This window comes from Thalassophryne amazonica, chromosome 8, assembly GCF_902500255.1.
Source record: "Thalassophryne amazonica chromosome 8, fThaAma1.1, whole genome shotgun sequence".
Classification (NCBI taxonomy): domain Eukaryota; kingdom Metazoa; phylum Chordata; class Actinopteri; order Batrachoidiformes; family Batrachoididae; genus Thalassophryne; species Thalassophryne amazonica.
In genome coordinates, this window is record NC_047110.1 from 6,651,236 (window position 1) to 6,679,197 (window position 27,962).

Sequence of the window (27,962 nt, forward strand, 5' to 3'; positions counted from 1 at the left end):
ACCCTGCCTGGAGTGCGGGCTCCAGGCACCAGAGGGCGCTGCCACCTCACATTAGCAGCCGGGGTGACAGCTGTCACCTACGACAGCTGTTACCAATCATCTGATCCGCATCGGTATATCAGCAAGACGTCATCTCCACCTCTTTGCCGAGATATCGCTCTACCGAGGAGGTAACGTATCCAGCCAATCGTGTTGTCTTTTTGACCATAAATACTTTTTTGCCTTTACGCAGATAGTGAGTAGAACAGCAGGAGACTGTATTGGACCCTTTGGATAAGTACTCACATTCCTGCACTAACAGTGTTTTCCTGACGAGAGGTGGAGGTGGTTTTTCCACCATACGTGTTGCTGGGTGCAGGCGTACCCACATCTGACTGTTTCTGTTCCTCGCCAGCAGTACCAGATCCGACAAGCGGAGGCAGTGGCCACCTGGGAGTTCGGGACTTGGCGGCTCCAGTATTCCCGGGGTTCGGTGGCGGAGGAAATCGTGTGGTTCCGGTTCTGCTTTGGACAGACGTCTTCTATCTTTGAGCCTGCCCACATGACACCTTTGTGATTCGACTTTATTGTCTATTATTGTAATCGGTTGTGTTTGTTGTGCTTATTTCACAACAGTAAAAGTGCTATTTGACTTCCTCCATTGTCCGTTCATTTGCGCCCCCTGTTGTGGGTCCGTGTTCCTACACTTTCACAACAGGATATCTCGGCCAACGTCATGGATCCCGAGGGGCGTCAACCGGCTGTTGAATGGCCAATGGAAGAACAGGGCGCACAGGCGTCCGCAGGAGGAATGATCTGTGAGTTGCAGCGAATCCTCACCGCTTTCACGGCTCGGTTGGATCTAATGACCGAGCAGAACGTCCTCCTTAACCGCAGGGTGGAGGCTCTCGCCGCGCAGGTGGAAGCGTGCCCTCAGGGCGCTGCTGCGTCTCTCCCTCCTGTCGACCCTGTGCGTAACAGTGACGTTCCACAGGTCGTTCAACGACCCCTCCCACCTTCCCTGGAAGCATACATAAGCCCTCCAGAGCCGTACGGGGGTTGTGTGGAGACGTGCGCGGACTTTCTTATGCAGTGTTCGCTCGTCTTCGCACAACGTCCCGTCATGTACGCGACTGATGCCAGCAAAATAGCTTATGTGATAAATCTGCTTCGCGGTGAGGCACGCGCTTGGGCTACAGCGCTCTGGGAGCAAAATTCACGGCTCCTTCAGACATATGAGGGTTTGTGAGGGAGTTCAGAACAGTGTTCGATCACCCAAATAGAGGAGAGACCGCTTCAGCCGTGCTGCTGTCAATGAGACAGGGGCGCCGGAGCGCAGCTGCTTATGCAGTCGACTTCCGCATCGCGGCTGCGAGGTCCGGCTGGAATAGCACTGCCCTCCGCGCCGCCTTCGTAAACGGACTGTCGTTGGTCCTGAAGGAGCACCTGGTGGCTAAGGACGAACCGCGGGATTTAGATGGGCTTATTGATCTCGTTATACGATTAGACAATCGGTTAGAAGAACGCCGTCGGGAACGAGACGAAGGGCGTGGCCGGGCACGCGCCGTCCCTCTCCCTTCCAGCTCCGACCGAGCTCCGCCCTCCCCACGCTCCACGGCCCCTACGCTCCGTGTGGTTACAGCTCCCCCTGCTGATGAAGCTATGGACACGAGCAGGGCCACATTTAGACCACCGGATAGACAGAGGAGGCTGGTCCGCGGAGCGTGCTTTGTTTGTGGCTCAATAGAGCATCAGGTGAGGGACTGCCCCGAGCGGTTAAACACCAACGCCCGCCCCTAGAAACTGGGCTAGGGGTGGGCCAAGACATTCACGTGGGACACACCCATATTGCCACACGACTCCCGGTTACAATCCTTTATGAGGATTTAACCCTTCAGGCCCCAGCACTGGTGGACACGGGCTCTGAAGGGAATTTGCTAGACAGCAAATGGGCCAGGGAGGCAGGGCTCCCTCTGGTGGCACTTACTTCACCTGTGCAAGTACGGCCACTAGATGGCTCCCTACTCCCTTTAATCACACATAAGACACCTCCAGTAACTCTGGTGGTGTCAGGGAACCACCGGGAGGAGATCGAGTTTTTTGTGACTCCTGCCACCTCCCGCGTGATTCTCGGGTTCCCCTGGATGTTAAAACACAATCCCCGGATCGATTGGCTGTCCGGGGTAGTGGTTCAGTGGAGCAAGACCTGCCATCGGGTATGTTTAGGTTCCTCGGTTCCTCCCGGTTCCCAGGCTAAGGAGGAGGTCAGAGTCCTGCCCAATCTCGGGACAGTGCCGGTGGAGTACCATGACCTTGTGGACATGTTCAGTAAGGATCTGGCGCTCACCCTTCCCCCGCACCGCCCGTACGATTGTGCCATTGATTTGGTTCCAGGCGTTGAGTTTCCGTCCAGCAGGCTGTACAATCTCTCATGACCTGAGCGCGAATCAATGGAGACCTACATCCGGGACTCTTTAGCTGCCGGGTTGATCCGGAATTCCACCTCCCAGATGGGTGCAGGTTTCTTTTTTGTGGGGAAAAAGGATGGCGGACTACGTCCATGCATTGATTACAGGGGGCTGAACGAAATCACGGTTCGTAACCGATACCCATTGCCCTTGTTGGATTCAGTGTTCACGCCCCTGCATGGAGCCCAAATGTTCACTAAGCTAGATCTTAGAAATGCGTATCACCTGGTTCGGATCCGGAAGGGAGACGAGTGGAAGACGGCATTTAACACCCCCTTAGGTCACTTTGAGTACCTGGTCATGCCGTTCGGTCTTACAAACGCCCCCGCGACGTTCCAAGCATTGGTTAATGATGTCTTGCGGGATTTCCTGCACCGATTCGTCTTCGTATATCTGGACGATATACTCATCTTTTCTCCGGATCCTGAGACCCATGTCCGGCATGTATGTCAGGTCCTGCAGCGGTTGTTGGAGAACCGGCTGTTTGTGAAGGGTGAGAAGTGCGAGTTCCACCGCACTTCTTTGTCCTTCCTGGGGTTTATCATCTCCCCTAACTCCGTCGCTCCTGATCCGGCCAAGGTCGCGGCGGTGAGAGACTGGCCCCAACCTACCAGCCGTAGGAAACTGCAACAGTTCCTCGGCTTTGCGAATTTCTACAGGAGGTTCATTAATGGCTACAGTCAGGTAGTTAGCCCCCTGACAGCCCTGACCTCACCAAAAGTCCCCTTCACCTGGTCGGATCGTTGCGATGCCGCGTTCAAGGAGTTGAAACGGCGCTTCTCGTCTGCACCCGTTCTGGTGCAGCCCAATCCTAGTCGCCAGTTAGTGGTTGAAGTGGACGCCTCGGACTCAGGGATAGGGGTTGTGCTTTCCCAGAGCGGGAAGACCGATAAGGTCCTTCACCCGTGTGCCTATTTTTCCCGCAGGTTGACCCCGGCCGAACGGAACTATGACGTCGGCAATCGAGAACTCCTTGCGGTGAAAGAGGCTCTTGAAGAGTGGAGACATCTGTTGGAGGGAACATCCGTGCCATTCACGGTTTTCACTGACCACCGGAACCTGGAGTATATCAGGACCGCCAAGCGGCTGAACCCCAGGCAAGCCCGCTGGTCACTGTTCTTCGGGCGTTTTGACTTCCGGATCACCTACCGTCCCGGGACCAAAAACCAGAGATCGGATGCCTTGTCCCGGGTACATGAAGATGAAGTCAAAGCGGAGTTGTCGGATCCACCGGAACCCATCATCCCGGAGTCCGCTATCGTGGCCACCCTCACCTGGGACGTAGAGAGAACCGTCCAGGAGGCCCTGGCACGAAGCCCGGACCCCGGAACTGGGCCGAAGAACAGACTCTACGTCCCACCAGAGGCTAGGGCTGCAGTCCTGGACTTCTGTCACGGCTCCAAGCTCTCCTGTCATCCAGGGGTGCGAAGAACCGTGGCAGTTGTCCGGCAGCGCTTCTGGTGGGCGTCCCTAGAGGCCGACGTCCGGGATTATATCCAGGCCTGCACCACCTGCGCCAGGGGCAAGGCTGATCATCGCAGGGCTTCGGGACTGCTCCAGCCGCTGCCCGTGCCTCATCGCCCCTGGTCCCACATCGGCCTGGATTTTGTCACGGGCCTCCCGCCGTCCCAGGGCAACACCACCATCCTCACGATAGTGGACCGATTCTCCAAGGCGGCCCACTTCGTGGCCCTCCCGAAGCTCCCGACTGCCCAGGAGACAGCGGACCTCCTGGTCCACCACGTCGTCCGGCTGCATGGGATTCCAACAGACGTCGTCTCCGATCGCGGTCCCCAGTTCTCCTCGCAAGTCTGGAGGAGCTTCTGCCGGGAACTGGGGGCCACCGTGAGTCTCTCATCCGGGTATCATCCCCAGACCAACGGACAAGCAGAACGGGCCAATCAGGAGGTGGAACAGGCCCTGCGTTGCGTGACGGCTGCGCACCCGGCGGCCTGGAGTACCCATTTGGCCTGGATCGAGTATGCCCATAACAGCCAGGTGTCGTCAGCCACCGGCCTCTCCCCTTTTGAGGTGTGTCTGGGGTACCAGCCTCCTTTGTTTCCGGTGGTTGAGGGAGAGGTCGGTGTGCCCTCGGTCCAGGCCCACCTGCGGAAGTGCCGTCGGGTGTGGCGTGCCGCCCGTTCTGCTTTGCTGAGGGCCCGGATGAGGACGAAAGCCCATGCAGACCGTCGGCGGACCCCGGCCCCTACGTATCGGCCAGGGCAGGAAGTGTGGTTGTCAACAAAGGACATTCCCCTCCGAGTGGACTCACCTAAACTGCAGGATCGGTACATCGGTCCATTCAAAATCCTCAAGGTCATCAGTCCAGCCGCGGTGAGGCTTCAGCTTCCGGCCTCACTGCGGATCCATCCCGTTTTCAATGTGTCCCGGATTAAGCCGCATCACACCTCACCCCTCTGTACTCCGGGTCCGGCACCACCTCCTGCCCGGATCATCGATGGCGAGCCGGCTTGGACTGTGCGCCGACTCTTGGATGTCCGTAGGATGGGCCGGGGCTTCCAGTATTTGGTGGACTGGGAGGGGTACGGACCCGAAGAACGCTCCTGGGTGAAGAGGAGCTTCATCCTGGACCCGGCCCTCCTGGCCAATTTCTACTGCCGCCACCCGGACAAGCCTGGTCGGGCGCCAGGAGGCGCCCGTTGAGGGGGGGGTCCTGTTGTGTGGGCCGCTGAAGAGGAGGTACTGCTGGCCCACCACCACCAGAGGGCACCCTGCCTGGAGTGCGGGCTCCAGGCACCAGAGGGCGCTGCCACCTCACAGGAGCAGCCGGGGTGACAGCTGTCACCTACGACAGCTGTTACCAATCATCTGATCCGCATCGGTATATCAGCAAGACGTCATCTCCACCTCTTTGCCGAGATATCGCTCTACCGAGGAGGTAACGTATCCAGCCAATCGTGTTGTCTTTTTGACCATAAATACTTTTTTGCCTTTACGCAGATAGTGAGTAGAACAGCAGGAGACTGTATTGGACCCTTTGGATAAGTACTCACATTCCTGCACTAACAGTGTTTTCCTGACGAGAGGTGGAGGTGGTTTTTCCACCATACGTGTTGCTGGGTGCAGGCGCACCCACATCTGACTGTTTCTGTTCCTCACCAGCAGTACCAGATCCGACAAGCGGAGGCAGTGGCCACCTGGGAGTTCGGGACTTGGCGGCTCCAGTATTCCCGGGGTTCGGTGGCGGAGGAAATCGTGTGGTTCCGGTTCTGCTTTGGACAGACGTCTTCTATCTTCGAGCCTGCCCACATGACACCTTTGTGATTCGACTTTATTGTCTATTATTGTAATCGGTTGTGTTAGTTGTGCTTATTTCACAACAGTAAAAGTGCTATTTGACTTCCTCCATTGTCCGTTAATTTGCGCCCCCTGTTGTGGGTCCGTGTTCCTACACTTTCACAACAGTGGTGACTTTGTTCAAGCATTTGTATTGAAGGAGTTCTCTCTGAGAAATCTGACTCCCCCACCTGCTCCCCCAAGTAGTTCATACCTGCTCCCCTCCACAGCATGTCTTTTTCCTGGTTCTCTCCCTCAGCCCCAACCAGTCCCAGCAGAAGACTGCCCCTCCCTGAGCCTGGTTCTGCTGGAGGTTTCTTCGTGTTAAAAGGGAGTTTTTCCTTCCCACTATCGCCAAGTGCTTGCTCACAGGGGGTCGTTTTGACCGTTGAGGTTTTTACGTAATTATTGTATGGCCTTGCCTTACAATATAAAGCACCTTGGGGCAACTGTTTGTTGTGATTTGGCGCTATATAAATAAAATTGATTGACTGATTGATTGACTTTCCAGAGTAAGCATTCTAGACAATTGTCACCTTGTGGTTGGCATAGGGGTCTTAGCTGTCCTAATTTGCAAATTTTATTCTGATTTGATCAAATAATATTGCAGATTACCTAATTTATGATTATTCAACCTTATAAAACCTTATAAAAGCTGTACACTAGGACTTCAGGGGCCTACAGATGAAGAAAGAAGGAATGCTCCATTTCAGCCAGGAATCCTTCAAAATGCAAATGAAGTCTGATCATTTCTGAACATCTCCTGAACATCTCGCTATCTTGGCTGTTCTGACAAATAATGTGAGTATAAAAACTTAGAAAAAGAAAGATGAGATAACAGCTGAGTTCAATATCTGATTTTAAAAAATCTACATTTAAAAAGCTTTCGTGATAATCAGACAGAGCTCTTATGGTTGCTTGATTGAAGGATAGTTTTACATATCAACTAAATCTAAAATTTTAGACAGTTTTCAGTGTTTTACAAATTTGGCTTTATTAATTCTAAACAGTTTTATGTCTCTGATTTTAATATGCTTTTAACTGTTTTCTGATGCCAGAGGGACTGCAGCCTCCATGATGGCTGAGACAAAAACTCGGCTATGGGAGGAGTTTGGAGAGGCCATGGAGAATGACTTTTGGTCAGCCTCAAAGTGATTCTGGCAAACTGACAGGCAGCTCAGGAAAGGGAGGCAGTTCTTAGTCAAGGGTGTGTTCATCAGGGGAGCAGAGCTGCTAAACTGGACTGAGGATTTCATCAGGATGTGGAAAGAAGACTCTGAGAATCTCCTCAACTCTGACATACTCTTTGTTGAGGAGGCAGAGATGGAAGACTCAGTCGGATGTGTGACTAGAGGAAGTCACCAAGGTAGTCAAAAATTCCTTGGTGACAAGTCGCCAGGGGCAGATGAGATTATCCCGAGATGCTGAAGTCTCTTGATGTTGTTGGGCTGTCATGGCTGACATGCTTATACAACAATGCATAGAAGTTGGGGACAGTACCTCTGGATTAGTAAACTGGGGTGGTGGACCCCATCTTTAAAATAGGGGGCCAGACAGTGTTTTCAAATTTTAGAGGAATAACACTTCTCAGTCTCCCTGGGAAAGCCTATTCCAGGGTATGAGAGAGGAGACATAGACCGTTAGTCAAACTTCAGATTCAGGAGGAGCAATGCAGGTTCCATCTGATGGTAAATCTCTTTGTAACTGAATCCTCATCCTCAGCTCTTATGCTGCGTTCACACCGGGCGCGACGCGAGCGACAGCAGCGACAGGTTGCCATGTAATCCCTATGTAAGGATGCGTTTTGGCGCCAAGTCACGCAGCGCAACGCGATTGATGCGAGTGAAGCGACGCGAGTGAAGAGATCTTGAGCGATTGGCGCGTTTGTGGCAAGACAAATTTCCCAGAAGGGACAATAAAGTGTATCGTATCGATATTGTGTCGCGTTACGTCGCGTTGTCCTCCTCCCCAAGTTGAAAAATCTGAAATTTTCATCTTGTCGCGCCACGATGACCAATCAGGGACTGAATATGTAGTGACGTGGAGATGTCTGGAGTTTGACTGAAGATGTGAACATGTTCTGTATCTGGTAGCAGCCTGTGAGCAGGACTTATGTCTCTTTTGTCCTTTATTTCACAATTATGACAGAGTTTTTGTAGCGAGCAGCAGCCCCGCAGCAGGGGGAGCGGAGTTTCTTCTTTTTTTTTACATGCGCGCGTGAATCATCCATGAAGATTATTTTACTTATTAACTACACAGATGTATAATAAAACAAATGGTGACTGGTTTCTAAGCACAATTATAACAGAGTTTTTTGGGGAAGAGCGAGCAGCAGCCCCACAGCAAGCAGCGGATTTTTTTTTTTTTTTATTGTTTACATGTGCACACGTGAACGGGACAGTTGGTCCTCAAACTGGGTCCTGCAGAGGCAGAAGGACCGCTGAAAGCGGCCGTCAACCAGACGCAGCTCCTGCAGCAAATGATGATACTCCCTGAATTGGGAACTTTCCACAACAACTCGCTCCTTGTGATCAAGGTCTGTCATGTTAACTTGACTGACAACCGGAGCCGGCGAGCGGAATGGAAGCTCCTCCTATTTGATGATGCACTGGGGCGAATTTTCGCAGTGAAAGCAGAGCGACACATCGGGCGATGGTGGCGCGTCCATCGCCATGTGACCCCCGCGAATTTGTGGCGTCTGGTCGCGCCCGGTGTGAACACGGCATTAAAGTGCACGTGTACGTGCTCACCTGAACGTAGTCCACAGTGTCGCCGAGCGCTTTAAAGGCTGTGTACATCACCTCCCTCTTCCCGCCCCACTCCTGCATGATGCAGGAGTACCGGCAGCCTCTGACCAGACCAGACACTCGGGCTGCCTCCTCCACGTGCACTGCGCTCCGCTCTGCACCTCCAGCTGCGTCACTGTGGTAGTTTCCCTTCCACACCATACTGCCGGCCTGCTCAGCTCCGCCCATCACCTCTTGGAAAATGTCCAGCATGTAGCGGTCCTCGGGACGGTTTCCATCTACCACCAGCACCACTTTCAAGCCAGGAAAGGAGATTCTGCGAACGCTCCGCAGGCACTTCCTCAGGTAGTCCGGGTCCTCCTGGTACGCTGCGATGCAGAGGGCCACGGAGTGATGCAGGTGTCGAGGCCGGGCGGGGCTCCTCATGCGCCGATGTTCCAGGAAGGCAAATAGGCTCTGGAGGAAGAGGTGGAGGGAGAGGAAGGCACCGTAGAGGCCGAAGGACAGGTGGTGCTGCTCGGTGTGGATGAACTGGTAGCCTGTGCAGCAAAGAAATGACAAAAGGTTTTCTTTGGTGAGTTTGTGTTCCTTCAAGTTTTTAATTTTTGCAGCCAACTCCAGTCACGTGACATTACCCAATCAGAAACATCACGCATATCAAACACGCTCAGTTACACAAATTCAAATACCCTCCTCAGCTTACTGGACTGCATCTCCTACACAGTCATCATGGTGTCTTGGAGGCTTCCCTCACCAGTCACCTTCTTGCATGCTCATTTAGTTTTTGAGGGTGGCCTACAATGACTAACCACACAGTGCCGTATATTCACATTGATTGAACTGCAAGGCATGTAACTAGAAAATGTTCTGGTGACTAGTCTAAAGACAACAGGCTGCAAAAGAGATTATTTTGCATATTAAATGAGATCGGGCAAGAGTTTTATTTTTTATTTCATTATGTCATGTTGAAGACATCACTTAAAAATAAAAGTCAAAACTCTAACGGTCCTGAGGATTTAGACTTTTATTTTTCATAAATTCTAACTTCAGCAGACCGACAAAAAAACTATGATGCCATTTCTGTGCTGAGATCAGAACCACAGTGTTGTGTGGGCTGCTGAAGAGGAGGTACTGCTGGCCCACCACTAGAGGACGCCCTGCCTGAAGTGCGGGCTTCAGGCACGAGAGGGCGCTGCCGCCTCACAGGAACAGCCGGGAGTGACAGCTGTCATTCATCAACTCCTGACAGCTGTCACCTATCACCATCTCATCAACCACTCCATAAAGGCCGGACAACATCTCCACCCCGCTGCCGAGATATCACCTACCATTGGAGGTAATTCCTCAGCCATAATCTGTGCCGTATCATACGTATTTGTTATCTAATCCTCTACAGGAGTTCCTGGTAGCTTGTGTCAACGGGAGGCTGAGCTGGTCGTGGACGACAGGGTGATAAGCTGCACCCTTCCCGATCCGTGCAGACAAGTGTTTGTATCAGATCTGTAGAGACTCTGTGTTCGTAATTGCGGAGGTAGAGGTGTAATTCCCACCTGTATTGCTGACTGTTACTGGGTGTGCACACACCCACACCTAACTGTTTCTGCTTCCTGCCAGCAGTACCAGATCCGACAGCCGGAGACGGTGGCCACCTAGGGACTCGGGACTTGGCGGCTCCAGTATCTTCGGGGTTCGGTGGCAGTGGAAATCGTGTGGGATCCGGTTCTTGTCTGGACAGACGTCTTCTATCCTCGAGCCTGCCCACACGTCACCTCTGTGGATTGACTACATATAAATTCCGTAATTGTCTGTATTTCGTTGTGCACATTCACAACAGTAAAGTGTTGTATTTTGGCTCATTCATTGTCCATTCATTTACGCCCCCTGTTGTGGGTCCGTGTCACTACACTTTCACAACAGGATATCTCGGCCAACGTCATGGATCCCGAGGGGCGTCAACCATCTGTTGGACAACCAGTGGAAGAGCAGGGTGCACAGGCGTCAGCAGGAGGCGTGATTGGTGAGTTGCAGCAAATCCTCACCGCCTTTACTGCTCGGTTGGATCTAATGACCGAGCAGAACGTCATCCTCAACCGCAGGATGGAGGCTCTCACCGCGCAGGTGGAAGCGCGCTAAGGGCACTGCTGCAGCTTCTCCTCCTGCTGACCCCGTGCCAAATATAGACATTCCACTGGTCATTCAACGACCCCCCCCCCCCCCCACCATCCCCTGAAGCATACATAAGTCCCCCAGAGTCGTACGGTTGTGTGGAGACGTGCGCTGACTTTTTAATGCAGTGTTCGCTCGTCTTTGCACAGCGTCCCGTGATGTACGCATCAGATGCCAGTAGGGTGGCTTATGTAAGTAATTTGCTTCGAGGTGAGGCACGCGCTTGGGCTACGGTGCTTTGGGAGCAGAATTCACGGCTCCTTACCACTTATACTGGGTTTTTGAGGGAGTTCAGAACGGTTTTTGATCACCCTAACAGAGGCGAGACTGCGTCAACTGTGCTGCTGTCTATGAGACAGGGGCGTCGGAGCGCAGCTGAATATGCAGTCGACTTCCGCATCGCGGCTGCGAGGTCCGGCTGGAATACGACTGCGCTCCACGCTGCCTTCATAAACGGACTGTCGTCGGTCCTGAAGGAGCACCTGGTGGCCAAGGAGGAACCGCGGGATTTGGACGGACTTATCGATCTAGTCATACATTTAGACAATCGATTAGAAGAACGCCGTTGGGAGCGAGACGAAGGACGTGGCCGGGCACGCGCCGTCCCTCTCCCTTCCGGGTCCGAAAAGGTTCCACCCTCCCCACGCTCCACAGCCTCGGCGCTCCGTGTGGCAACAGCTCCCCCTGCTGATGATGCTATGGACACAAGCAGGGCCAAATTAAGATCATCTAACAGACAGAGGAGACTGGCCCGTGGGGAGTCCTTTCTCTGCGGCTCAAGTGAGCATCAGCAGAGAGACTGCCCCAAGCGGTTAAACATGAACGCCTGCCCTTAGAAACTGGGTGAAGGGTGGGCCAAGACATTCACGTGGGACATACACGTATTTCCACACATCTCCCAGTTACGATCCTGAGCGGGGATTTAACCCTTCAAGCCCCAGCACTGGTGGACACGGGGTCAGAAGGGAATCTGCTGGACAGCAGATGGGCAAGGGAGGTAGGGCTCCCTCTGGTGGCGCTTCCTTCACCTTTGAAGGTTCGGGCACTAGATGGTACCCTTCTCCCTTTAATCACACACAAGACACAACCAGTAGTTCTGGTGGTGTCTGGGAATCATCGGGAGGAGATTGAGTTTTTTGTCACTCCTTCTACCTCCCGCGTGATTTTGGGCTTCCCGTGGATGGTAAAACACAATCCCCGGATTGATTGGCCGTCTGGGGTTGTGGCTCAGTGGAGCGAAACCTGCCACCGGGAGTGTTTAGGATCCTCGGTTCCCCCCGGTTTAATTGTCCCCCCCAATCTGACTGCGGTGCTGGTTGAGTACCACGACCTTGCTAACGTCTTCAGCAAAGATCTGGCACTCACCCTTCCCCCGCACCGTCCGTACGATTGTGCCATTGATTTGATCCCGGGTGTCGAGTACCCGTCCAGCAGGCTGTACAACCTCTCACGTCCTGAGCGCGAATCAATGGAGACCTACATCTGGGACTCATTAGCTGCCGGGCTGATCCGGAACTCCACCTCCCCGATGGGTGCAGGTTTCTTTTTTGTGGGCAAGAAAGACGGCGGACTCCGTCCATGCATTGACTACAGAGGGCTGAACAAGATCACGGTTCGCAACCGATACCCTTTGCCCCTGTTGGATTCAGTGTTCACGCCCCTGCATGGAGCCCAGATTTTCACCAAACTAGATCTCAGGAATGCGTATCACCTGGTTCGGATCCGGAAGGGAGATGAGTGGAAGACGGCATTTAACACCCCGTTAGGTCACTTTGAGTACCTGGTCATGCCGATCGGTCTCACTAACGCCCCTGCAACGTTCCAAGCTTTGGTTAATGATGTCTTGCGGGACTTCCTGCACCGATTTGTCTTCGTATATCTGGACGATATACTCATCTTTTCCCCGGACCCTGAGACTCATGTCCAGCATGTACGTCAGGTCCTACAGCGGTTGTTGGAGAACCGGCTGTTTGTAAAGGGCGAGAAGTGCGAGTTCCACCGCACTTCTTTGTCCTTCCTGGGGTTCATCATCTCCTCCAACTCCGTCACCCTGATCCGGCCAAGGTTGCGGCGGTGAGAGATTGGCCCCAACTGACAAGCCATAGGAAGCTGCAACAGTTCCTCAGCTTTGCAAATTTCTACAGGAGGTTCATTCATTTTTTTTGCCAGCTTGCACTCGACCGAGACGGACGCACTTTTCTCTTCTCCCTCCCTCCTTATCTTTCCTGCTTTTGTGGCGTGTTGTCTGTGAGGCTGCAGCTTTGCTCTTCTGGAAACGACAAAAATGGATCTGTTAAAGTGGTCTCTGAACGCAATTGACACTATTTTTTCTACAAGACCTTCGGGAGCGGAGGACCCGACCTGTCCTGCTGGGACGCATGTGATGGGTTACGTGATGGACTCGTGGAGGAGATGGCAGGTCATGTGCCTTTACATGCTTTCTGTGGAGGACGTTGAAGATGTGTACATATTCGGCTTGGTGGTGACCGGCTTTCTGATGTGTGGTGCGGGCACTCTGCTGCTTTACCGGAAAATCAAGAAAGTGGAAGCAGCTTTGATTGGTCGTTCCAAGCTGCCCTATATGATTGATTCGATTGGGAAGGCAGTGGCTGCGCAGTCGGCGGGGGTTAACCGCGCGTTGGATGACATCTCGAGGAAGATTGCAGCCCTGGAAACCCGCTATGACCGTCTGTGAAGACCACATTCTACATTTCAGATGCATTGAGAGCCACTCTGTTCTCAGAACTGTGGAATCTTTCAGGCGTCTGTTAATCTGGCTATTCATTTGGCTTCCCCAAATACAGCTGCACTTCAAGGTCGCTGTGATAAGAAACCTCCTCAGAAGATCAACACCTAAGCCCCGCTCCCTGGTCTTCCCCCCTCCCCTCAGCTTCTCCAGCTCTGACGTGAACTGTGAACTGTCCAGGACTTTCTCAGCCTGCGCAGGGCTGTTCCCTTCCCCCCCCAGACTGTCAGACAAGGCCGTTGACGGCGCCGAACTGGCTGCCTTCCGGAGTGTTCTGATAAACTGGTCCTTTCAAATCTCGGTTGTCGTCCTGTGTCCTTGTTTTGTCTCTGTGATTATTGTTTTTTGTGCTGATGGGATTTTTTTTTTCCTCATTGCCGCTGTGTAATGCAGCGGCTATGAGGGGTTTTTTTTCTTCTCCTTTTCCCTCGTGTTTTGCTTTCATATATATGTTTTATGTACCAGGCCGGCCTATGTGTTGTGTGTTATGTGTGTTGTTTGTTATGGGTCGGTGTTGGTTTGCTCAGCCCTGCTGTTGACCAAGGCAGGGATGTACATCTGGAGCTGGTCCCCGGGCGCCTAATGGCGACCTCTGCTCCTACTGGCAAATAGGATGGGTTAAATGCAGTAGCCACATTTCATTGTGCAGGAAAGTTCTTCTGTTCTGTGCATATGACAATAAAATTTCCTTGATTCCTTGATTAAGGGCTACAGTCAGGTAGTTAGCCCCCTGACAGCCCTGACCTCCCCAAAAGTCCCCTTCACCTGGTCGGATCGGTGCAAAGCCGCGTTTAGGGAGTTGAAACGTCGGTTTTCGACTGCACCACTTCTGGTGCAGCCCGATCCTTGCCGCCAGTTTGTGGTTGAAGTGGACGCCTCTGACTCAGGGATAGGAGCTGTGTTATCCCAGAGCGGGGAGTCCGACAAGGTTCTTCACCCTTGTGCATACTTTTCTCGCAGGTTGACCCCGGCAGAGCGGAGCTATGACGTGGGCAATCGGGAACTTCTTGTGGTGAAGGAGGCTCTTGAGGAGTGGAGACACCTGTTGGAGGGAGCTACGGAGCCGTTCACGGTTTTCACGGACCATCGGAACCTGGAGTATATCAGGACCGCCAAGTGGCTGAACCCCAGGCAAGCCCGCTGGTCATTGTTCTTCGGGCGTTTTGACTTCCGGATCACCTATCACCCCGGGACCAAGAACCAAAGGTCAGATGCCCTGTCCCGGGTACATGAAGATGAAGTCAAAACAGAACTGTCGGATCCGCCGGTATCCATCATACCTGAGTCCACTGTCGTGGCCACCCTCACCTGGGACGTGGAGAAGACCGTCCGGGAGGCCCTGGCACGGTCACTGCGGATCCACCCTGTTTTTCACGTCTCCAGGATTAAACCACACCACACCTCACCCCTTTGTGCTCCCGGACCGGCGCCGCCTCCTGCCCGATCATTGACGGGGAGCCCGCGTGGACAGTTCGCCGGCTCCTGGATGTCCATCGTATGGGCCGGGGGTTGCAGTATTTGGTGGACTGGGAGGGGTATGGACCCGAAGAACGCTCCTGGGTGAAGAGGAGCTTCATCCTGGACCCGGCCCTCCTCGCCGACTTCTACACCCGACACCCCGACCAGCCTGGTCGGGCACCGGGAGGCGCCCGTTGAGGGGGGGGTCCTGTTGTGTGGGCCGCTGAAGAGGAGGTACTGCTGGCCCATCACCAGAGGGCGCCCTGCCTGAAGTGCGGGCTTCGGGCACGAGAGGGCGCTGCCGCCTCACAGGAACAGCCGGGAGTGACACCTGTCATTCATCAACTCCTGACAGCTGTCACCTATCACCATCTCATCAACCACTCCATAAAGGCCGGACGACATCTCCACCCCGCTGCCGAGATATCACCTACCATTGGAGGTAATTCCTCAGCCATAATCTGTGCCGTATCGCACGTATTTGTTGTCTAATCCTCTACAGGAGTTCCTGGTAGCCTGTGTCAGCGGGAGGCTGAGCTGGTCGTGGACGACAGGGTGATAAACCGTACCCTTCCCGATCCGTGCAGACAAGTGTTTGTATCAGATCTGTAGAGACTCTGTGTTCGTAATTGCGGAAGTGGAGGTGTAATTCCCACCTGTATTGCTGACTGTTACTGGGTGTGCACACACCCACACCTAACTGTTTCTGCTTCCTGCCAGCAGTACCAGATCCGACAGTCGGAGACGGTGGCCACCTGGGGACTCGGGACTTGGCGGCTCCAGTATCTTCCGGGTTCGGTGGCAGTGGAAATCGTGTGGGATCCGGTTCTTGTCTGGACAGACATCTTCTATCCTCGAGCCTGCCCACACGTCACCTCTGTGGATTGACTACATATAAATTCCGTAATCGTCTGTATTTCGTTGTGCACATTCACAACAGTAAAGTGTTGTATTTTGGCTCATTCATTGTCCATTCATTTACGCCCCCTGTTGTGGGTCCGTGTCACTACACTTTCACAACACACAGTACACCTTTCATAATAACACTACATTAAAAAAAGTCTGCAGCAAAATGTGGAGTCCCCCAGGGTTCTGTTCTTGGTCCTCAGTTATTTTCCCTTCAGGTCAGATCATATATAGTTATGGGACAGCCTTTAACTGTAATGTTGCTGATGCTTTCATACAGGTAATATCTCTCATATTATGACCGTAGAGGTTTGTGAAATCTTAAATTTTAGCTTCTGAATGCAAAGATAGAGATGATGCTCACTGGTGCAGCACGATACAGACAGTCATTCATTCATCTTCTACCGCTTAGTCCAATTAATGGTCATGGGGCTGGAGCCTATCCAAGCAGCCATAGAGCGCGAGGCGGGGTACACCCAAGACAGGACACCAGTCTGTTGCAGGGCCACAAACAGACAAACAAACACAGACACACCCACACCTACAGAAAATTCAAAGATACCAATCCACCTAACCCGTATGTCTTTGGATGTGGGAGGAAACCGGAGCACCTGGAGGAAACCCACGCAAACACGGGGAGAACATGCAAACTCCACACAGAAAGGCCATGGGAATTGAACCCATGACCTTCTTGTTGTGAGGCAACAGTGCTAACCACTAATCCAACACGACACAGACATGAATATGAAAAATTAAGTTTCACTGGATACTTGTATAATTCAGCAAAGTGTTTTACTTGTTGTGACCTTTTATCCTTTGACCTACAACAAAGAAATGACTATGAAAGAACTGGTGAAAAAACTGCAAAGATTTAACCCACTCTGTTTACTGCTGAAGCAGAGATGTTGGCTCATGTTTTTTTGTTTGTTTTTTTCATGCAGAGTTGATTCCAGTGAACTTTTATTGTCTGAACTCACTCACTCACTGGCAGGAAAAGAGTTTTCATGTATTTAATCTGCTGGGACAATGTGTCTGGACTCGAGGTGTGTGAATTATTATAGTGCAAAACTAACCTGTCACATAGGCCAGCAGGATGGTGAATAGGACCACCGCAGCAAAGAGGGTGGTGACCACGATGTTCAGCGCATTCCAGCAGCAAGAGGGCATCTGGTGAGGAACACAGTGGATTAATGATGGCAGAGGAGCCAAAACGACAAAAGAAAGATAAAAAAAACTCACACATTCATCTTCAACTACTTATCTGGCATTGGGTCACGGGAAGATAAAAAACAAGTTTACACAAATCCAACGGCAGACAAAAACACAAAGAGGTCCTTTGACTTACAGCTGAAAATGTCATGACCCATAGGCCTCAATACCTGCCTCAATACCTGCACGCCTCATAACCCGCACACCTCAGGATCCGCACAACTCAATACCCACACATTTCAGGACCCGCACACCTCAATACTCAACACCTCAGGATCCCAATGTCTTATGACCCTCCCGTCTCAGGACCTGCACGCCTCAATACCTGCACTGCTCATGACCCACACACCTCAATACCTGCATATCTCAGGATCCACACACCTCAATACCTGCATATCTCAGGACCCACACACCTCATGATCTTGCACACCTCAGGACCCGCACTTCTCATGACCAGTGGAGGGGACAGCTAACCAAAAAATAACTTCAGTAACTGCTAATCCACTAACTGAAAAGTTAACTTTTAGAACGCTAAACTGATAAACTGCTAAAAAACTTAACGGAAGCTACAGCTAACCACTAACTTTTAGTATTGACTCCCATACACTGTCAGTTACTGACAAGCCAGTTTTGAGTTTAAGCACTGCTGACGCTTCTGAGTAAAATCAATTGTGATTACAAACAAGTCAGAGCTTCTGTCTGCCCACTGCTGTAAAGAAGTGTCATTTACTTTCAACATGTAACAGCACAGATGTGTGGCAGAAGATATCAAAAGCAAAGCAGGTTTGGCTTATGGTTTGATTTATAAACCAAACTAATTCTGGAAGGTTTATCGACAGTAACGTACACTCTGTCATTTTTATAAAGTGAAAATATCACACATATCTTTTAGTTTTAAAGTAATGCACTAATTCTGAAAGTTTGAGCATTAACACACAGATGCCAAAAGGCATTATGGGAAAATGAGCCTCCTCTCATCAATGGTTAGTTGGTTTGTTTATTTGTAAAAACCAACAAACAAGTTACTGTAACGTGTGTGTTGGTTTTTACAAATAAATGTGTATTTGGAAATATGTCATTTTTTTTCATTTGTAAAAAAACAGGTATTTGCAAAACTGAAAATTCACATCCAGGAGATTGCAGTGTTCTATGCATTTTGACCTAAAGCCGTGCCTCAACATGACACAGTGCCTCATCAACAATCTTCAGTGCCTCAACATGACTGACTATCTATCTATCTATCTATCTGTTTATCTGTCATAACACAGGGCCTCATCATCATAACTCAGCAGGAGCTGCAGAGGTTGTCCCCTCTGTAGTAAAAGTTGTCAAAGCAAAGCTTGAGTGAGAGATAAATATGTAATGTGGCCAGGTTTGTCTGAACACTAAAGATTCTCCTGCTGTTTGATTAGTTCCTGTGCACACGATAAACACACGTCTCTGCTGTTCTACGTTACCAAGCAGAGATTGGGTGTTCCCGTTTACAGCTGGAGGTAAATGTGTCCAAGGACAGAGACAGGTAATGTGACCGGGAACCGGACCCAGGTCTACATACAGGTCCCACTGACCTAAGGGCCCCACTGCCCGAATCTGAACGGGTATTTATAGAGGAAGAATGTGTAGTGCGAACATGTACACACCACACGTCATACACGTTTCCCAGAGCAAGTCAAGACTGATACGGTGACGTGGAATGAAAAACAAACAAAAACAAGGCCAGACCGAATTTAACCTCAAACAATAAAACAGCAGCCAATGTAGCAGAGCCAATATTCCTTATCATTAAAATATTAATTCTGTTATCACACACACACACGTCTTCGTGACATATCACAACGTATGACAGAAATGTGAAAGATGGCAACATGCCTTTCCTAAGAGTCCTGGGAATCAAACTCCTTCTGACTCACTCTTACAGGAAAATGTCCATCTGTTGAGATTTTGGCTCAGGCTGTATTTTGGCCAAACCTGATTTTTATGCTACATATGAGGACCCTGTCAGGTTTATGTGACTTATGTGAGTACAATAACATCATAACTCTGTCAGTCCTCTGTTGAGTTCGAGTTGTTTTGGATTATTGTCTGACTGCACAATGACTCATTTGATTCAAATGTTCCTGTAAGATTCTGAATTTAGTCTGCTGCTACCATCATGAGCTCCGTCATCCATAAATATGAGCGATCCTGTTCCAGAATGAGCCACAAGAGGATCTCCATCAGGACGCATGGAGGAGCTTGTGCAATATGTTTTGGGTCATCAGTAGATCCTTCATTCTTCCACATGTTGGACATCCCACGGCTTTAGGAGAGGTTCATCTTGATCACATCAGTCCATCACACTTTCTTCCAGAACTGCTGTGGCTCATTGTTAAGATTTTTTTTTTTTTTGGAAAAATATTTTGCTGGACAGAGGTGTTTGGGAATGAAGGTCCAAGTCTTTAGGGTCCTGGTGCTGCCTTCTTGCTGTTTGGTTGTGAGATGTTAACCAGTGACCTAAGGCAACGACTGCATGTCTTTGGTGCTTGGTGTCTTCAGAGGGTCCGCAGGCAGTGGTGGGCACAGCTAACCAAAACGTTAGCTTCGATAACAGCTAATCAGCTAGCTGAAAAGTTATCTTTCATGAAGCTAAACCGATAAACCACCCAAAAAATTATCGGAAGCTACAGCTAACCGATAACTTCCAGTATTGTCTCCGGTACACTTGCAACTACTAACAAGCTGATTTTGAGTTTTAACACCACGATCGCTTCTGGTAGCATCAAAGGCAACCACAAACCCAAACAATGAGTCAGCACTTCTGTCTTTGAGCGCCCTGCCCACTACTGGAAGCTCCTGTTTACTATACATTTTGCAGCAGTGAAGCAGTTGAGAGGAGTGAAGCTCAACTCTACACACACACACAAAAATACGTCATTATTCCTTAACAACATATAGCAGTGTTGCCGTGAGGCAGAGGTCTTGGAAAAAAAGCAGTTTTGACTTATGGTTTTGATTTATAAATCAAATTAATCTGGATAGAATAACTTCATTAATGTCAATTCTGTCATTTGTACAAAGTTAAAATATAACACATATCTTTTCATTTTAAATAATGCCCTAATTCTGAAGTTTTGTAACAAACACAGACAGATGCCAAAGGGCTTATGGGTAAAATGTGCCTCCGCTAACGCTGATTAGTTGACTCATTCAGTCTATGTAAAAACCAACAATAAGTGAGGTGTGTGTTGGTGTTTACATATAAATGTGCTTTTATAAAATATGCCATTTTATTTGTAAAAAAAAAAAAAGCCATTTGCAAAAGTCAAAAGTCAAGTTGTGATTAGACAGTTGTCTGATATAACCGGGGTCAAAATAAATAGGGTTAGGGTTAGAACACTAGCCATCTAGTGGCGCCCAGATGCTCAGACACTAACCCATAATCCTTTGTGCACCAGAGAGTTGCTGCGGTTTAAACAGCACAGAGAGAAAACACAACGACAACTGTAAATGAACATTATACAACCAAAATGTACATTTTTATTTCTTTTCATCAACTGCAGCAAGAGGCTGCAACAACTCTCTGGCACGCAAAGGATTATGAGATATCTCAATATCAGAATCAGAATCACCTTTATTGTTACTGTAATTTGCATTACAACGAGATTTGAGTGCAACTCCAAAAGGTGCTTTCCGTGGTGCGAGTAATTTTTAGCCAAATAAAAGATAGTGAAATTTAATGGTAAATTATTCAGAGTATATGTACAACTAACATAAACATAAGATAAAATAAAATGAAATGTGGACTAAGTAATGTAAAATGAGAAATAGAAATGGGAATATTGCACATGGTTTACAGATATTGCACAACAAACTTGAAGGTGTGGATTAGAGTGATTTGTTTTTGTTCAGTGCAGTGATCGCTCTGGGGAAAAAGCTGTCCCTGAGTCTGTTTACTTAGGGCGATACTTAGGACGAATACTGGCATGAACACTACTGGCCAGGAGATGGCAGTAGAGACCCTGAAAACTTACTAAAACAAATATCCCCAAATAGATAATGCATGTCTGCTACATTTAAGATGTGTTGAATTTAATAAACCTAAACTGAATTTCAAACCTTATATATATTACTCTGGAGCAAAAAGCACAGACAGTGTTTGACATAAGCAAGATGTTAAAGAGCAAACAGGAAGCAACTGCAGCTCACAGTGATTCCAATTGAAAATAATGAAGCAGCAACTGTTGTGAAAGTGTAGTGACACGGACCCACAACAGGGGGCGTAAATGAACGGACAATGAAAGAGTCAAATATGAACACTTTACTGTTGTGAAAAGCACAACCAAACACAGCAGATTACAGAATGTGTACAATAGTCAATTAACAAAGGTGACGTGTGGGCAGGCTCAAGGATAGAGGACGTCTGTCCTGAGAAGAACCGGAACCACACGATTTCCTCCGCCACCGAACCTGGAGAATACTGGAGCCACCAACTCCCGAAAACCCCAGGTGGCCACCGTCTCCGCGTGTCAGATCTGGTACTGCTGGCAAGGAGCAGAGACAATCAGTTGTGGGTGTGTGAACACCCAGTAACAACAATGGTGGAACTCCACCTCCACCTCTCATTCAGAAAGCTGGCACGTACAGTAGTATGTGTACTTATCAAAGGTTTGGAGTGAAGACGTCAGTCCAAACCCAGCCTCCAGCTGCAAGCACTCACAAAACCTACTGCAAAAATAGCACAAGCAAACACTGTCTGTGGTAGACAAAACAATGGCTGAGAACAAATTACCTCCTAAGGTAGACGATATCTCGGCAGCGAGGTGGAGATGAAGTCCGGTCTTTATGGAGTGGCAAGATGAAGTGCAGATGAGTGACAGCTGTTGTGAGATAATGAGTGACAGCTGTCACTCCCGGCTGTGTCCATGGTGACTGTGCCCTCTTGTGCCTGAAGCCTGCACTCCAGGCAGGGCGCCATCTGGTGGTGGTGGGCCAGCAGTACCTCCTTTTCTGGCGGCCCACACAACAGGACCCCCCCCAAGGCTTGTCCGGGTGGCGGCGGTAGAAATCGGCCAGGAGGGCCGGGTCCAGGATGAAGCTCCTCTTCACCCAGGAGCGTTCCTCGGGTCTATACCCCTCCCAGTCCACCAAATACTGGAACCCCCGGCCCATTCGACGGACGTCCAGGAGCCGGCGCACTGTCCAAGCCGGCTCCCCGTCGATGATCTGGGCAGGAGGCGGCACTGGTCCGGGAGCACAGAGGGGTGAGGTGTGGTGTGGTTTGATTCTAGACACATGAAACATGGGATGGATCTGCAGTGAAGCTGGGAGTTGGAGCTTCACTGCGGCAGGACTGAGGACCTTGAGGATCTTGTAGGGCCATATGTATCTGTCCTTGAGCTTTGGTGAGTCCACCTGGAGGGGGATGTCCTTCGTGGATAACCACACCTCCTGCCCGGGCTGATAAGCAGGGGCCGGGGATCGCCAGCGGTCTGCATGGGTCTTCGCCCTCGTCCGGGCCTTCAACAAGGCAGAACGGGCGGTATGCCACACCCGACGGCACCTCCGCAGGTGGGCCTGGACCGAGGGCACACCGACCTCTCCCTCCACCACAGGAAACAATGGGGGCTGACTCGATCCAGGCCAGATGTTCACTCCAGGCCGTTGGGTGTGCAGACGACACAAAGTGCAGGGCTTGCTCCAGTTCTTGGTTGGCCTGTTCTGCCTGTCCGTTGGTCTGCGGGTGATACCCGGACGAGAGGCTCACAGTGGCCCCCAGTTCCCGGCAGAAGCTCCTCTAGATGTGTGAGGAGAACTGGGGACCACGATCCGAGACGACATCAGTTGGTATCCCATGCAGACGGACAACGTGGTGGACCAGGAGGTCAGCAGTCTCCTGGGCCGTAGGGAGCTTCGGGAGGGCCACGAAGTGGGCCGCCTTGGAGAATCGGTCCCCTATCGTGAAGATGGTCGTCATACCCTGGGACGGCGGGAGGCCCGTGACAAAATCCAGGCCGATGTGGGACCAGGGGCGATGAGGCACAGGAAGTGGCTGGAGAAGTCCTTGTGCCTTTTGATGGTCTGCCTTGCCCCTGGCACAGATGGTGCAGGCCTGGATGTATTCCCGGACGTCGGCCTCCAGGGACGCCCACCAGAAGCGCTGCCGGACCACTGCCACGGTCCTTCGCATCCCGGATGACAGGAGAGCTTGGAACCGTGACAGAAATCCAAGACTGCAGCTCTTGCCTCTGGTGGGACATAGAGTCTGTTCTTCGGCCCTGTTCCAGGGTCCGGGCTCCGTGCCAGGTGAGGGTGGCCACGATAGTGGACTCCGGAAGGATGGGCTCCGGTGGATCCGACAGCTCAGTCTTGACTTCATCTTCGTGCACCCGGGACAAGGCATCCGATCTCTGGTTCTTGGTCCCGGGGCAGTAGGTGATCCGGAAGTCAAAACGCCCGAAGAACAGTGACCAGTGGGCTTGCCTGGGGTTCAGCCGCTTGGCGGTCCTGATATACTCCAGGTTCCGATGGTCAGTGAAAACCGTGAATGGCACAGACGCTCCCTCCAACAGGTGTCTCCACTCCTCAAGCGCCTCTTTCACTGCAAGGAGTTCTCGATTGCCGATGTCATAGTTCCGTTCAGCCGGGGTCAACCTGCGGGAAAAATAGGCACACGGGTGAAGGACCTTATTGGTCTCTCCGCTCTGGGATAGCACAGTTCCTATCCCTGAGTCAGAGGCGTCCACTTCAACCACAAACTGGCGGCTAAGGTAGGGCTGCACCAGCACTGGTGCAGTCGAGAACCGTCGTTTCAACTCCTTGAACGCGGCTTTGCACCGATCCGACCAGGTGAAGGGGACTTTAGGAGAGGTCAGGGCTGTCACGGGGCTAACTACCTGGCTATAGCCCTTTATGAACCTCCTGTAGAAATTTGCAAAGCCGAGGAACTGTTGCAGCTTCCTATGGCTTGTAGGTTGGGGCCAATCTCTCAACGCCGCAACCTTGGTCGGATCAGGGGCGACGGAGTTAGAGGAGATGATAAACCCTAGGAAGGACAAAGAAGTGCGGTGAAACTCACACTTCTCGCCCTTCACAAACAGCCGGTTCTCCAACAACCACTGCAGGACCTGACGTACATGCTGGACATGAGTCTCAGGGTCCGGAGAAAAGATGAGAATATCGTCCAGATATACGAAGACGAATCGGTGCAGGAAGTCCCGCAAGACATCGTTTACCAAAGCTTGGAACGTTGCGGGGCGTTAGTGAGGCCGAACGGCATGACCAGGTACTCAAAGTGACCTAACGGGGTGTTAAATGACGTCTTCCATTCGTCTCCCTTCCGGACCCGAACTAGGTGATACGCATTCCGAAGATCCAATTTTGTAAAGATTTTGGCTCCATGCAGGGGGGTGAACACAGAATCCAACAAGGGCAATGGGTATCGATTGCGAACCGTAATCTCATTCAGCCCCCTGTAATCAATGCATGGGTGGAGTCCGCCATCTTTCTTGCCCACAAAAAAGAAACCTGTACCCATCGGGGAGGTGGAATTTCGGATCAACCCGGCAGCTAATGAGTCCCGGATGTAGGTCTCCATTGATTCGCGCTCAGGTCGTGAGAGGTTGTACAGCCTGCTGGACGGGAACTCCACGCCTGGTATCAAATCAATGGCACAATCGTACGGACGGTGCGGAGGAAGGGTGAGTGCCAGATCTTTGCTGAAGACGTCAGCAAGATCGTGGTACTCCACCGGCACCGCTGTCAGATTGGGAGGGACTTTGACCTCCTCCTTAGCCTGTAAACCGGGAGGAACCGAGGATCCTAAACACACCCGATGGCAGGTTTCGCTCCACTGAACCACCACCCCAGATGGCCAATCAATCCGGGGATTGTGTTTCAACATCCACGGGAAGCCCAAAATCACGCGGGAGGTAGAAGGAGTCACAAAAAACTTGATCTCCTCCCGATGATTTCCAGACACCACCAGAGTTACTGGATGTGTCTTGTGCGTGATTAAAGGGAGAAGGGTGCCATCTAGTGTCCGCACCTGCAATGGCAAAGGGAGCGCCACCAGAGGGAGCCCTGCTTCCCTAGCCCATCTGCTATCCAGCAGATTCCCTTCTGACCCCGTGTCTACCAGTGCTGGGGCTTGAAGGGTTAAATCCCCACTCAGGATTGTAACTGGGAGTCGTGTGGCAATACGTGTGTGTCCCACGTGCATGTTATGACCCCCCCTTTAGCCCAGTCTCTAAAGGCAAGTGTTGTCGTTTTGGCCGTGTGGGGCAGTTTTTCTGTATATGCTCCTTTGAGCTGCAGAAAAAACACTCCCCGTGGACCAGCCTCCTCATTCTGTCATCTGATCTTATCTTGGCCCTGCGCGTCTCCCTAGCAACGTCAGCAGGGGGTGCTGTTGCCCCACGGAGCGCTGCGGCTGTGGAGCGTGGGGAGGGCGGAACCTTTTCAGACCCGGAAGGGAGAGGGACGGCGCGTGCCCGGCCACGTCCTTCGTCTCGCTCCCGACGGCATTCCTCTAACCGATTGTCTAACCGTATAACGAGATCAATAAGTCCATCCAAATCCCGCGGTTCGTCCTTAGCTACCAGGTGCTCCTTCAGGACCGACGACAGTCCGTTTATGAAGGCGGCGCGGAGCGCAGCATTATTCCAGCCGGATCTCACAGCCGCGATGCGGAAGCCGACTGCATAAGCGGCTGCCCTCCGGCGCCCCTGTCTCATTGACAGCAGCACTGTTGAAGTGGTCTCTCCTCTATTAGGGTGATCGAAAACCATTCTGAATTCCCTCACTAACCCAGCATACGTGAGAAGGAGCCATGAACTTTGCTCCCAAAGCGCCGTAGCCCAAGCGCGTGCCTCACCAGAAGCAAGTTAATGACATAAGCCACCTTACTGGCGTCAGACGCGTACATTATGGGACGTTGTGCAAAGACGAGCGAACACTGCATAAGAAAGTCCGCGCACGTCTCCACACAACCCCCGTACGGCTTTGGGGGACTTATGTATGCTTCAGGGGAAGGGGGGGGGGGGGGTCGTGGAACGACCAGTGGAACGTTGATATTCTGCACTGGGTCAGCAGGAGGAGGAGCTGCAGCAGCGCCCTGAGCGCGCGCTTCCACCTGTGCGGTGAGAGCCTCCATCCTGCGATTAAGGATGATGTTTTGCTCGGTCATCAGATCCAACCGAGCAGTAAAGGCAGTGAGGATTTGCTGCAAGTCACCAATCATGCCTCCTGCAGACGCCAGTGCGTCCTGCTCTCCCATTGGCTGTCCAACAGATGGTTGACGCCCCTCGGGATCCATGATGCTGGCCGAGATATCCTGTTGTGAAAGTGTAGTGACACGGACCCACAACAGGGGGCGTAAATGAACGGACAATGAAAGAGTCAAATATGAACACTTTACTGTTGTGAAAAGCACAACCAAACACAGCAGATTACAGAATGTGTACAATAGTCAATTAACAAAGGTGACGTGTGGGCAGGCTCGAGGATAGAGGACGTCTGTCCTGAGAAGAACCGGAACCACACGATTTCCTCTGCCACCGAACCTGGAGAATACTGGAGCCGCCAAGTCCTGAAAACCCCAGGTGGCCACCGTCTCTGCGTGTCGGATCTGGTACTGCTGGCGAGGAGCAGAGACAATCAGATGTGGGTGTGTGAACACCCAGTAACAACAACGGTGGAACTCCACCTCCACCTCTCATTCAGAAAGCTGGCACGTGCAGTAGTATGTGTACTTATCAAAGGTTTGGAGTGAAGCCTGATCAGAGGGTCTCAAATGCATTTCTCCTGTCATGAATGTACTGAGATTACCCATAATGCACTGGGCACAGCATGTCCACACCAAAACCTTCAAAATGAGTGCATTACTTTAAAACTAAAACATATATCTGATATTTTCACTTTCTAAAACATCAGAAGTGATGTTAATTTAAATAATTTGTCCAAAATGAGTTTGGTTAAAATTTTAACCATAAGTTAAAACTATATGCCTCTGGATGACTTGGGTGATATTGGCAGTATGGGGCTGAAAGAAATGAGCTTTCTTTCTTTTCTGTGGCCAGCGCTTCTCTGTTTCATAAATGTTTGTAACTGTTCAGCTTTGTTTACCACGGCTGCAAAAATATGTTAGTGGTCTAAAAAGTATCGGAAGATAATTAGTCCGCTGATGGTTTTCAAAATTCTATCTGCAGCAGATAGATGGTTATTTAAGACTTGTGGGAACAGATGGGTTGTCTACCTGGGTGGTTGCCATCCAGGGCCCAAGGTGGTCCCATGGTGTTGTGGATGCGGCAAAGTGCAGCACCACTGCATGACTGCAGACTTGATTTGAACCAACTGCTAATTTTGAAAATTGAAAATAATTGAAATGATGATCAAAGCATAAAACTTAGCAACAACATTCATCTTGAGGTTTTCTTCAAAATCAGCTGATGAACCAAGCAACAGTCCAAGATGGCTGACATTTTTTTAAAGATGGCTGCCTACATGCATTTATTCATTCATTTTCTATACCTGCTTAATCCAATCAAGGGTCAGTTTGAAAATCAAACTGTGACATATCTCATTAATCAACTCATGTCTAACTCAACAGCAAACATTATGACACAATTTTAACACGGGAGCTCCACAGGGCACAGTGTTAACTCCTTTTAGATTCACACTGTACACAGCTGACTACAGGTGCACTCACACAGCCTGTTGAGGTCATGAACTCACCTACAAAAGTAACACTCCATCACATTTAGCATGAATGAGACTGAACGTCGCACGAATAAGGATTCAATCGACATTCTCGCAATTTCAATGTGCAGTCAAATTCCTCGTACAGCATTCTTAAGTGCATCCCACACAGTCGGGCACATTCACTTCAGCCAGCCTGAATGCACACCACTGTCGAGGGGCGTTCGAGGTGGGGAAGTTCAGTTTTTCTAATTTAATGTTGGTTGTTGTCAGTGGATGTGTCCAAACTGTACGAGGTGAAATGTAGATGAC

The 27,962-nt window shown here is 50.8% G+C and overlaps 1 protein-coding gene across 1 annotated transcript in view; it reads right to left on the reverse strand.

The window, feature by feature from the left end:
• Window positions 1–16,934, reverse strand: part of has3 (hyaluronan synthase 3) — a 43,296-nt gene extending 26,362 nt beyond the window's left edge. Inside the window, exons 1-2 of the mRNA XM_034175572.1 lie at window positions 16,841–16,934; window positions 8,495–9,030 (exon numbers count right to left, since the gene is read on the reverse strand). Of these exons, the coding sequence (XP_034031463.1) occupies window positions 8,495–9,030; window positions 16,841–16,934 (630 nt within the window). The remainder of the gene's footprint in view (window positions 1–8,494; window positions 9,031–16,840) is intronic.
• Between the last annotated feature and the right edge of the window lie 11,028 nt (window positions 16,935–27,962).